Here is a 12,935-nt window from a genome sequence, read left to right as displayed (position 1 = left end):
CCACGTGCCAGGCGCAAACGTCACCTCCTTGCGACACGAAGCCAGAGGCGGCGGCGAGACCGGTCCAGCACCGACGGCACGTGCGGCCGCTCCCCGGCCACTGTCTTGTGAGAACATCAAAAAAAAAATATATCCTAAAAAATATATAAATAACTTTCTGCTGGGCTGCTCCTGCCTGGGAAGAGCGAGGTGGGGAAGGGGCTGCACCACGATGTGGGGCCTGGCACCTGGAGGGAGGTGGGAAGCCGTGATCCCTTGGTGAGGGAACCTGATTTGGGATCAATAATCCCCATTCTGGGTATTTCCCATCATTTTGGGAGGAAAATATAATTTCTTATTTATTTTTGTCCCACTCTTTGCTCAGCTCAACTTGGAGCCAGGGTGGTTGTGGTGGGAGCTGAGATGGGGTGAAGGCACATGGTGGGGCTGGGGGATGCAGAGGGGATGCAGGGGGGATGGAGGGGAGACACCGGGGGGATGCAGGGAGGATACCCGGGGGATGCCGAGGGGATGCTGGGGGGATGCAGTGGGGGATGCAGGAGGGGATGCAAGGGGGATGCAGGGGGGACACCCAGGGGATGTAGGGGGGATGTAGGGGGGACACTGGGGGGATGTAGGGGGGGATGCAGGGGGGGATGGCGGGGGGACACCCGGGAGATGGAGGGGAGATGCAAGTGGGGATACCCAGGAGATGGCGAGGGGATGCTGGGGGAATGCAGGGGGGGATGCAGGAGGGGATGCAAGGGGGATGCAGGGGGGGGACACCCAGGGGATGGAGGGGGGGATGCAGGGGGGGACACCGGGGGGATGCCAAGGGGATGCTGGGGGGATGGAGGGGGGATGCAAGGGGGACACACTGGGGGGATGGAGGGGGGATGCAAGGGGGATGCAAGGGGGGATACCCGGGAGATGCCGAGGGGATGCCGAGGGGATGCTGGGGGGATGTAGGGGGGGACACCGGCGGGATGCAGGGGGGATGCCCAGGGGGGATGCTCGGGACACGACGCCCCCCCACCTCATCCCCTCCTCCGGAGCAGCCTCGGGCAGCGCCGAGCCTTCACCCCGCGGTGATTGACAGCCACCCCGGGGCGTTGCCATGGGGATATGCAAATCAGGGCGGGCGACCGACCCTCTGATAGGTCACAAACGCCTGAACCCGCCCTGAGAGGCGGGGCCGGGCCGCGTTTCCCCCGTATATAAGGCGCCGGGCTCCATTCAGCCGCCCGGCAGCGGCAGCGCCGAGCACCGGCCGTGGGTGCGGGCAGGGGGTGCGGCCCCCGCCCCCGGGGTGCCGTGCCCGTGTCCGGAAGGACGAGGAAGAAGAGGAGGAGGAGGAGGAGGGCAGGGGAAGGCTCGCAGCCCGGGGAGGTGGGGCCGGGGCAGGTGCCAGGGGAGGCAGGAAGGGGCGGGCAGGGCTCTGCCTGCTCCTCGCCATTGGGAGCCGGTTGCAGGGCAGCGGCGGAGCCTGCCCCGAGGAGCCGGAGAGTCCAGTCCCGCACCCACCGGGCTCCTCTTCACCGCGGCCGTGGGGGGAGAGCAGCCGGCCCGCAGCGGAGGGTCCCGGAGCAGAGCCCCGGAGGAGGCTCCAGCAGCGAATCCCCCTTCCCCGAGCCCGGCTGCGGAGTGGTGCGGAGCCCCCGAGCAAAGCCCCGACGGAGGGGTCTGTCTGCAGCCCGGAGCGGAGTCCCGGAGCCGGGCTGAACCCCGCAGCGAAGCCCCGTCGGAGGGTTCCGGAGTGCGGCTGAACCCAGCAGCGGAGCCCGGGCTGAACTCCGGCAGCGAAGCTCCGTCGGAGGCTCCCGGAGCCCGGCTGAACCCCGCAGCGGAGCCCGGCTGAACCCCGCAGCGGAGCCCGGCTGAACCCCGCAGCGGAGCCCCGTCGGAGGCTGCCGGAGCCCGGCCGTACCCGGTCCCGGAGCCCCGTCGGGGACAGCCGGTTGCATCGCAGACAGAACCCCCGGAGCCCGCTCGGAGGAGGTTCCCGAAGCCCCTCGGGACCCCCCAGCTCTCGGTGAAGCGGCAGTGCCCGGGGGATCACCCCCCGGTCCCTCCATGGACTGAGATGGCCTCGGAGCTGGCCATGAGCGCGGAGCTGCCCACCAGCCCCCTCGCCATCGAATACGTGAACGATTTCGACCTGATGAAGTTCGAAGTGAAGAAAGAACCGGCGGAGGCGGAGCGGTTGTGCCACCGGCTGCCCGCCGGTTCCCTCTCCTCCACCCCGCTCAGCACGCCCTGCTCCTCCGTGCCTTCCTCGCCCAGTTTCTGTGCTCCAAGTCCCGGTGGGCAACCGGCTCCCGGTCCCCCAGCTACCACCGCCGCCTCCCTGGGCTCCAAACCGCAGCTGGAGGAGCTGTACTGGATGTCGGGTTACCAGCATCACCTCAATCCCGAAGCTCTCAACCTGACACCTGAGGACGCGGTGGAGGCGTTGATCGGTGCCCCTCACCACCATCATCATCACCATCAAGGTTACGAGCCTTTCCGACCTCAACCTTTTGGTGGCGAGGAGCTACCACCCGCCACCCATCATCATCCAGGTCATCACCATCATCATCATCACCACCTGCGCTTGGAGGACCGCTTCTCCGACGATCAGTTGGTGAGTATGTCGGTACGGGAGCTCAACCGGCAGCTGAGGGGCTTCAGCAAGGAGGAGGTGATCCGCCTCAAGCAGAAGAGGAGGACCTTGAAGAACCGAGGCTACGCTCAATCCTGCCGTTACAAGCGGGTCCAGCAACGGCACATCTTGGAGAACGAGAAATGTCAACTCCAGAGCCAGGTGGAACAACTCAAGCAAGAGGTGACCCGTTTGGCCAAGGAAAGGGATCTGTACAAAGAAAAATATGAGAAGTTAGCCGGCCGGGGCTTCCCAAGGGAGCCTTCCCCATCTGCTGCCCCTAAACCCACCGCTGACTTCTTCATGTGAGCCCCGGGGGGGTGTATATTGGGGAGGGGGGGTCCCCTTTTTTTCCTCACCCCCTCCATGTGAGGAGAGCAAACCCTCTGCTTGTATTAAAAAAAATTATTATTATTTTTTCCCCCTTGAAGTATTGGGGAGGGGGAAGTTGAAACCCCCCCCCTCATTGGGACTTGGGGCGGGGGGGACACCCCACGGACCTGGAGCCAGCCTGCATGCGGGACGTGTACGGCGCAGCCCCCCGGGAGCATCAGCGCCATCCAGGTGGCTTCTCCCCCCTTCTTCCCTTCCCTCATCCTGCGTGTTTCACCCCTGATTATTTTATTTTATTATTTGATTTTCGAGGGGTCTCCATGGATCAGCTCGGGGCGGGGGGGACCCCGGCAGCGCTGAGCCCTGCCCGGTCCCACCACCCCCTTCCCGGCCGGCAAACCTGAGCCACATTTAACTTATTCACCCTTGTAAATATGTAGAAATTAGTTAGTTTTCTGCCTTTTTTTTTTTTTTGTCTTTTTCCCTTGAGCTTATATTTTGCTTGGTGATTTACGAAAAAAAAAAATAGAAAAAAAAAGAAAAAAAAACAACAAAATCCTTTAGAAAAGAAAAAAAAATACACGAGTCTTAAAAAGTTTGTATGTAATAGCATGCAAATAATATCCGAGTTAATTTAACGATGTTGGGAAGAAGCCGAATGCACTATATACAGGACTCAATTGGGTTAAATAATACTGTTTTATAGAGATTTAAAATTATCTATGCTCTTAAAAATAGTGGGGTGGGGGGTGGGGAGAGAGGTAACAATTCTAGGTTGACCTGAAAGGCAATATAGTAATATATGGACTGCAAACGGTTGGCTGCTATCTCACTATGCACCAGATTTATTTATTAACCCTCGGGAAACGGAATATTATTTTAACCTCGATGTTGAAAGAAGGAAAGAAAACGCACATTATTTCTTGTGCAAAAAAAAAAAAAAAATAATGATAATTCGTGCAATTGTGCTTGGAGCAAAAGCGGGGCCGATCCTGTGCGGCGGAGAGGGTTTTTTTTTTTAAAAACGAGTTGCTTATTTAAATGAGAAAAATGATTAAAAAAATTAATTTTGGGGGTTGGGGGGGGAAAACACAAGGGTCTTGCGGAAAAAGCGAGCTTGGGAACCTGGTGCATTTTAGGTACTGATCGTGCGAAGCGTTTTTAAACGACCTGTTGTTTCGATTTGTGACGGTTTTAATGATGTTGCATCAAGATAAAAACTTATATTCAACTAGAGCTTGGGTCGGGTTTTCTCTCATTTTGATGGGGGGGTCCTACAGCATCGCCTTTTCGTTTGGGGTTTGTTTCTTCTTCCCTTTGAGTCCCGGTACTGATGCAAACCCCTCCCCAGGCGAGGGGTCGCGGCGTGGGGGGATAAATCCGGCGCTGACCATCATCTCTGCCCCGCTGAACTCTGGCTTTTCACTTTTCCTGCCTTTTTGTTGTTTATTTTTATTTTTTTTCCAGCCGGGTATTATGGTTTTTTTTTTTTTCCCCGGCCGGAGGGTCCCAAGGAGCCACTTGACACCTTCGTGTCCGCGGCTACCAAAAAGTCACCTTCGCCCCGATTTGGACCTGGTTTGGTCTCGGCTTGTCTGACACCGTCCTGATGAGCCGCTGGTTTGATTTTTTTTAAACGGTAATAAATGATTTTTTTTTTTCTTTCCCCTTTTGTCTTATCCCTTTTGAGTTTTTAATTAAGGGAGAGGGGGGTAAAAAAAAAAAAAACAAAAACAAACCCCAAAATCCCAAAACCACTAAAAAAACCCCACAAAAACCAAACACACACTTTCCCTAAATGAAAGCTTTAGGGTTGGTATTTTTACAAATGTTTTGGGTTTTTTTTGTGGCTGTTTGCAGGGACTTGTGTCCCCGCAGCTCTGTTCCGCGCCGCTGGGAAGCCCGAGCACGGCCGCCCCGCTCGCAGCTTTCCCCGACCGCGCAGGGCTCGGCGGGACAATTTGCAACACAACCCTTGGTCCAGCATATTTCTGAGCATTTATATATATTTTTTTAATATATATATTATTTTTTCCTCCTATATTTTCGCACAGGCTCAGCCGTGGGCAGATCCCCAGCCGGGAGCTGCCCCGACACGCTGGTTGCGGCGTGTTTTCCTCTCGCCGCCCTCCATAAATCACCACCGCGCTGAAGTGAACCCCTAAGACCGGCTGTCCCGGGGCTTTGTGGGGGGTGTGTGACCCCAGGACCCTCTGCTCCTGCCTCCCCTGCACCCCCAGACTTCATCCCCCTGTTTTCTTCAGCTGTTTTGGGCTTGTTTGCGTTGTATTTTGTGTCCAGAAGGTTTTTGAGCAGCCCGAGCTCGGCTCAATATCAGGCTCGGTTTTTGGGGTGGGAGCTGGGATGCATGGAGAGACCCTTGCCCTGTGCCTGATGCACCTGAGCTGGGCATAAAGGGGGGATTTGTTCACCCCCAATTCCTATTTTATTTAGAGCTGGGGAAGCTTTGCAAACCTGGCTCTAAATAAAAATATCCCGTGCTGCTGCCTGCGCAGCCTCTCGCAGGACATCGCCTCCTCTCCCTGTTTTATTTTTTGGGGGGTGAATCGCATCTCCCTGGGGGGGTTACTCCTCAAATTTTCCTCCCAACATCCCCCCCTTTTTTGGCACTTTTTTTGGGGGGAAAAGTGCTTCCAGCTGCCTGCTCTGTGCTAAATTAGGAGAGTTTGGGGAGGAGAAGAAGGGGTTTGGGGCCAGCACCTTCCCCAAACCTTCCCAGGGACATCAGCCCCCCCCCAATATAATTTCCTCACCCCTGGATCTCGCAGTGGTCAAGTAGGCACATCCCTTGTGTCCCCCGGGGTTGGTGCCCCCTTTCCCAGCCACCATGGGCTGGAGGAGCAGAGCTGGTTTTGGGGCTGTGTGGGAGTTTGGGGGGAGTACTGCCATGTGGGGTCTCACCCCAGGGTCCAGCATGATGCTGTGTGGTACCCGTGGGGTAGCTGCGATCACCTCCTGCCCCACAACACCCTTCCCCGCCGCCTCCGCAGAGTGAAGGCAGCGGTTTGGGGCTGAGGACGCCTCATTTTACCCCCTTGCCTTGGTGCCCAGCACCATTTAGCCCCTTCATCCCCCTCCTCTTTGATTTATATTTCTTTTTTTCACAGTGCAGCTGGGGAAGATGCAACCTGGGTCTCACCATGTTTATACCCTGAGAGCAGATTATTTTGGTGATCGTGGTGTTACCCCTTCTTCATCCATGATCCTCTGAGGGCAGATTTGGGCAGGGGAGCAGGGATGTGATCCCCCAATTCCTTGCACCACTGATTTTTTTTCTTTTAATTAATTTTTGGTTTGTTCCCCACTGATTTATTATTTTTCCAGCACCTCCTGGAAATCCCCCAAGCAAGGGAATAGCTGGAACAGGGCACGGGGAGCTACTGCCACCCGATAATGATGGTCCTCCATGGGGGACCTCATCTCCCAGCAGCTCCCTGGGGAGATTTGGGGGTCGAGTCGCACTTTTCTGCACTGTTGCAGCATTGGGGTGCAACCAGGGACCCCCCAAGCGATCCCCATCACCATGACTTGCTCCAGGTTGCTCAAGCTCCTGGGGGTGGCTGTTCTGGATCCATCCGTGCTCCCGTTTGGTGAATAAATAATAAAAACTAAAGCGGTTTGTGCCCAAATGGGGCTGGTTTATGACTTGTTTCCTTGTTGGGGCTGGGAGGGTTGAGCCCCCCCTGGACTACGGGCTCTGAGGGGGGTGTCGGGGTGGTCCCTGCTTGCTTTTGCAGCACCTTTTGGGGTGGCTGCAATCTGTTGACCTTTGCTGAAGGATGCAGCGTTGTGGGGCTGCTCGGGCGTGATGGGAGCGTGTTGGTGCATGTTTTGGGAGGGGGGGAGCGTGTGTTGGGGGATGGGGTGGCGTGTTGGCGCGTGTCGCCTGTGCCGCAGGGCTGCGGAGGTCTGCGGGGTGCCACGTCTGCGTGGTGCAGGAGGGTGTGGGGGGTTTTTGCATTGCTCTGACCTCTTTTAAAAGCTTTTTTTTTCCTCATTTCTCTCTGAGCGGGGCTGGAGCACCCTTCCCCAAGCGATTGCTGCTCTTTGGGGTCTGTATGGGGTTGCAGGACCTGGGGACACTACATGCTCCCTCCTGTGAGGATCTGTGTCCTGGGTGTCTTCTCCACCCCTACTCCAGCCTGGCCCTGTGGCCTCGGGGGTGGGGGGTGTGAAAGCAGCAGCCCCACGGTCTCACCCCAGTCCCACGGGGTGCACCAAGGGGTGGCTGGCTCTCGGGGTGGGGGTATGGGGACAAGCCCTGGGGGATGGCACATGGTCCCCTCCCTACCACCCTCCTGCAGAGCTTTTTAAACCAATTTTTCAAGCCTTACTCGCGCCTTGGTGTGCACTTGAAGGCACCACGGGCATCGCTGGGCTGGGAAACAACTGAAACCCCTCCAGCCGTCCCTGCTGATGGGTTTTACACCCCTCCACCATCGGGAAGAAGAGTGATTTTGGGGGATGAACGGTCCCGAATACAGCAGCACCCTGAGGCCCCTCACCCAAGCACCCGTGGGTGCTCGGCACCGCTTACAACCCCCAGCAAAGCCACCGCCTTGTCCCCGAGTAGCGATCAGCCGGATCTTTGCAGCTAACGGGGTTTCTGCAAATGGGCAGAAAACCACAACAGGCCGGTCGATGTGGCATCGCCCAAGTGCCCCTCGCTCCTTCCTCCTCAATTATTGATGCTAATAACGGGCAGGTTCACCCCCCACGCAGGTCCCAACATCTTGGTAACACGATAAGTCCAGCCCCGGGATATTAAATCATGGTTACGAAGTGGGGTGGGCTGCTGGGCATGCATGAATTTGGGGCTGTATTCACTCCAAAAGCATTAATTAATTAAATTCCTGGCAAAATAAATCCCCCCGACAAAGCGAAAGCTGTGGCGTGGCTCCGAGAGGCCGTGCGGGACGAGCCGGCCGCGGGGCTCGCTCGCTGCGAGCCGTGCCCGGGCGTAGTTTGGAGCTGATATTTTTTGGCTCGAGATGATCTTTATATTCTGGCTCGGCCAAAGTTTGCCTTTTGCACGTTCTCTCACTCCCGTGCTCCTGGCCCAGCTGCCTTCTTGATGCTCCTGCGTCCCTGGAAGCCAAACCCTGCTCACTATATATATATATAAAAAAATATATATATAAAAATAGAGCTCTCTGCCTTCCCCAGCGCATCCCTGTTCCACCAATATCCCCAACCTCGGTGGGAACCGAGGTCCTTCCCGACAGCCAGCACGTGGGAAACACCAATGTATGTTGTGAACAGGAGCACAGCTGGGGTTTGATCCCAAACTCCTTGCTTTCAGGTGGGTCTGCGTCACCCAGGGGGGATGCTGCTGCGGGAGGTGGGGTGTGGGATGCAGGACGCAAGGATGCAGCACTTCGGATGTGGGTTGCAGGTAGTGGGATGCAGGATATGGGTATGGGATGCACGAGGTGGGATGGAAGAGGTGGGATATAAGATGAAGGAGGTGGGATGCAGGATATGGGTGTGGGATGCAGGAGGTGGGATGCAGGAGGTGGGATATGAGATGAAGGAGGTGGGATGCAGGATATGGGATATGGGATGCAGGAGGTGGGATAGAGGAGGCGGGATATAAGATGAAGGAGGTGGGAAGCGGGATATGGGATATGGGATGCAGGAGGTGGGATGGAAGAGGTGGGATATGGGATGCAGGAGGTGGGATGGAGCAGGTGGGATGCAGGAGGTGGGATGGAGCAGGTGGGATGCAGGAGGTGGGATGCAAGATGCAAGGATACAGGTCATTGGATATGGGATGCTGGTAGTGGGATGCAGGATATGGGATGCAGGATGCAAGAATACAGGACATTGGATATGGGATGCTGGTAGTGGGATGCAGGATATGGGATATGGGATGCAGGAGATGGGATACAGGATGTAAGGATACAGGACATTGGGTATGGGATACTGGTCGTGGGATGCAGGATATGGGATGGAGGAGGTGGGATGCAGGATGCAAGGATATAGGACATTAGGTGTGGGGTGTAGGAGGTGGGATGCAGACTATGGGATATGATATGCAAGAGGTGGGATGGAGGATATGGGATGCAGGATGTGGGATGCAGGATGTAAGGATATAGTACATTGGATGTGGGATGCTGGTAGTGGGATGCAGGATATAGGATGCAGGAGGCGGGATGCAGGATATGGGGGTGGGATGCAGGGGGTGGGATGCAGGAGGTGGGATGCAGAAGGTGGGCTATGGGATACAAGAGGTGGGCTGCAGGATGTGGGTATGGCATGCAGGATGCATGATAAGGTGTGACAAATAGGATATGGGACATGGGACACTCCCCTGCAGCAGGCCCCCGTGGCTGTGAGCAGTGCCATGGCACCGTGTGTTGGCTGTCACTGCTGCTGTGCTGGGAGGAAGGGGACGCACTGGATCATGCATGAGGAGCAAGAAGGAGCCCAGCACTGCTCAGCCCGCCCTGCCCTGACCGGACAAGCTCCAGTGAGGATGCAACACGGAAAATTACCAGCAACGCCAACTCATTCCAGGCATGGTTGATAACAATTTATTGGGTGCTATCACTCATCCCTAACCATGACTGCATGTAGGTGTGTGCACTGATATCCATGTGTGCAGGCACGTGTGTAAACCTGTGTGGGACTGTGCGTGTGCACGCAGGTAGTGGGATGCAGGAGGTGGGGTACAGGAGGTGGGATGCGGGATGCAGGAGGTGGGATGTGGAACACAGGAGGTGGTGTGTGGAACACAGGAGGTGGGATGTGGGATGCAGGAGGTGGGATGTGGGATGCAGGATGCAGGTGGTGGGATGCAGGATACAGGAGGTGGAATGCGGGATGCAGGAGGTGGGATGTGGGATGCAGGATGCAGGAGATGGGATGCAGGATGCAGGAGATGGGATGCAGGAGGTGGGATGTGGGATGCGGGAGGTGGGATGTGGGATACAGGAGGTGGGATGTGGGATACAGGAGGTGGGATGTGGGATGCAGGCGGTGGGATGTGGGATACAGGAGGTGGGATGTGGGATACAGGAGGTGGGATGCAGGATGCAGGCGGTGGGATGCAGGATGCGGGAGGTGGGATGCAGGATGCGGGAGGTGGGATATGGGATACAGGAGGTGGGATGGGGGATACAAGAGGTGGGATGCAGGATGCAGGATGCAGGAGGTGGGATGTGGGATGCAGGAGGTGGGATGTGGGTTACAGGAGGTGGGATGCAGGATGCAGGAGGTGAGCTGTGGGATACTGGAGGTGGGATGCAGGAGGTGGGATGTGGGATGCAGGAGGTGGGATGCAGGATGTAGGCAGTGGGTTGCAGGATGCAGGAGGTGGGATGCAGGACACAGGCGGTGGGATGCAGGAGGTGGGATGCAGGACGAGTATCCACGTGTGTGCGTAAGGAAACCAGCTGCATCACCAAGTGGGAAACACGCAAGGACAGTGTCAGTCCTCAGGTCCGGTGGTGATCAGGTCCCATGAGCCACGGCCGTTTGCTGTCCCAGCTGCCCATGCAGTGCAGCTCTTCTTGGTGTCATCATCCCCAATACCCAGGCGTCCCCTTGCATCCCACAACTCCTCATCCCTACCTGCCAAGCTCCCCAATTAAGTCATCAGCTTAGTGCCTAATTACCCACCTACTAAAATCCAAAGGCTCCTTGAGTTTTAATTTTTTTTTTTTTCCCCTCTTCCTCCCTTTCCGTGGATGAGAGCGGGGAGGGGGGAGGGCAGGTAGAGCATCCTCTCCTCCCAACACCAGGTTATTTATTCATGTAACAGGCCGAGGCTGGAACGCAGCTCAGTGCAGCCCTGGCAGCTGTCTGCTCCCTGGGAGCGCGAGCTGTAATTTGCACAAGCAAAAATAAACTAATTGTTATTTTCAATTTACATAAAGGGAAGGGAAGAGAGGTGGGGGAGGCGGCTGGGACGGCGAAGGGGAGCCTCAGCACTGCCAACCTCTCCTGGGCGGCGTGAGCCGTAGGACCAACTCTTCCCTGCTCCTGTGGATCTCATCCTGCCTGTCTGGGGATGATGCTGGAAGCTGGAGGAGTCAACAGCTACAGAGATGGAGGCGATGAACCATCATCTTCCTCGCCATGGGGACAGGGCTGCTAGCCCACTTCCCGCTGCGAGGTGCAAAGCCCATCTCGATGTAGGCCCAACCCCAAAGGGAGAGGACAACTGCTTCCATCAGCTGGCTAAAAGGAAAGACCTGCTGGTGTCAAGCCACCTTTGGGGTGGACTGAGGTAGGTTTATTTGAGGTTTCACTTTGGCCATGGCATGTGTGGCTCAAAAAGAAGGGCCTGGTCAATGACAACCACAAGAGACAAAGCGAGAACTTGAGCTGAGGGGACACCCCACATGTTCACCATCTTGCTTACCTCTTAGTGCAGGTCCAGCCTGACCTCCGAGGAACGGCTGAGGGAGCTGGGGGTGTTTAGCCTGGAGAAGAGGAGGCTCAGAGGTGACCTTAGTGCAGTCTACAACTACCCGAAGGGAGGTTGTAGCGCAGTGGGAGTTGGCCTCTTCTCCCAGGCAACTAGCGATAGGACAAGAGGACATAGCCTCAAGCTTCTCTAGGAGAGGTTCAGGTTGGACATTAGGAAGCATTTCTTCTCAGCAAGGGTCATTAGACATTGGAAGGGGCTGCCCAGGGAGGTGGTGGAGTCACCATCTCTGGAGGTGTTTAAGAAAAGCCTGGCCATGGCACTTAGTGCCATGGTCTAGTTGACATGGTGGTGTCAGGGCAACGGTTGGACTCGATGATCCCAGAGGTCTCTTCCAACCTGATTGATTCTGTGATTCTGTATTTCTGTTTTCTGAGGCCTCTTTTGCAGACTTTTTCACACCAGACATTTATGCTCCCACTTCTGCTTAGTTGTCCAGCCTCTTGTTTGAACACCATCAATGAGTTTCTAGCCCTTGCTCTTACTGCTCAACCGATGGGGTGGCTGGAGGGGCCATCTTGAAGGTCTTCCTGTAGGAAGACCTTTGAGTCTTTCAACCATTTTCTCAAGCGAGAGCTGTGGAAGGGCACCTGGTGGGGAAGTGTTTGCTGGATCTGGGCTTGTGATGGAGGTGAGCATGACGCTAAATATCAGAGGGGCCTGTGAGCACTCCTCTCTCATCAACTCGGGGCAGTTCAAGGACTCCTTGGGCCAGGGAGGAGGAAGAGTAGGAACACATCCATGGTCTCATGCATTGGAGAGGGTGGAGACTGGAGATGCTGGTGCTCATTATCTCCACCAGCATCCCCACCACGCAGCATGGGAGACCTCTGCCATGCCGGCACATCCCAGGAGCCTTTGTCATAACACTTTGAACGAGACGTTGCGGGCATTTAATTCAGTTTTACGCCAACGGGTTCTGTCCGTTAATTAAATATCAATTGATTGTTCGGAGAACACTTCCTTGGGTTTATCGTGTTTCTCAGAGACAAATCAAATTGCCATGTCATTAACTTGCAGCTATACAATCCATACATAATTACTGTCTTATTAATACCTTCGAGTTACGAGGAAGTTTTTTAGGCAATTAATATTTGTGGGATAGTTTGTATCAAGTTAATTCCATCAAGGTTATGTTAATAGTGCGGACAGCTAATAAGCTGGATAATTAATGTCTTTCTCGTTAGCATCTTCTCAGATGCCAGTTAAATGTCAGGCCAGCCTTTGTGGCCAGGCTGCAGTTAATTAAACGTGTTATTACAGAGGGACTCATGTCTGTTACATGTGAATAGAGCCAGGTCAGAGCAGAGCGCAGCTCCTGCCCTACCTGGGCTGTGGATGCAGAATGAGTTTGGGGGTGGTTTGGAAATGGGATCTGGGGACAGTTCACCAGCCAGGATGCAGGAGGAGGCATTTTTTTGCCTTGCAGGAGGGTCAGGATACTGCCCTGATCAGTGTTGGTCCATCGTTGCTCAATTCAGAGTAGGGTTTGGGTTTAAGGGTTGGTCTTCCAAAAAAAAGTGGCCA

At 55.7% G+C, this 12,935-nt stretch overlaps 1 protein-coding gene across 1 annotated transcript; it reads left to right on the top strand.

The window, feature by feature from the left end:
• Positions 1–1,234: 1,234 nt before the first annotated feature.
• Positions 1,235–4,189, top strand: MAFA (MAF bZIP transcription factor A). Its single transcript, XM_068396500.1, has one exon. It carries the CDS (start codon positions 2,063–2,065, stop codon positions 2,927–2,929), a length of 867 nt encoding a protein of 288 aa, XP_068252601.1. The 5' UTR covers positions 1,235–2,062; the 3' UTR covers positions 2,930–4,189.
• The last annotated feature ends 8,746 nt before the right edge of the window (positions 4,190–12,935 follow it).

Source organism: Nyctibius grandis, chromosome 3, assembly GCF_013368605.1.
Source record: "Nyctibius grandis isolate bNycGra1 chromosome 3, bNycGra1.pri, whole genome shotgun sequence".
In the NCBI taxonomy this organism is placed as follows: domain Eukaryota; kingdom Metazoa; phylum Chordata; class Aves; order Nyctibiiformes; family Nyctibiidae; genus Nyctibius; species Nyctibius grandis.
Note: the sequence above shows the minus strand (reverse complement) of the source record. Positions and strands in the feature narration are given on the sequence as shown.

What these genes read in the sequence shown, in the direction of transcription:
- MAFA (XM_068396500.1), top strand. Translation starts at nt 2,063, where the DNA reads ATGGCCTCGGAGCTGGCCATGAGCGCGGAGCTGCCCACCAGCCCCCTC.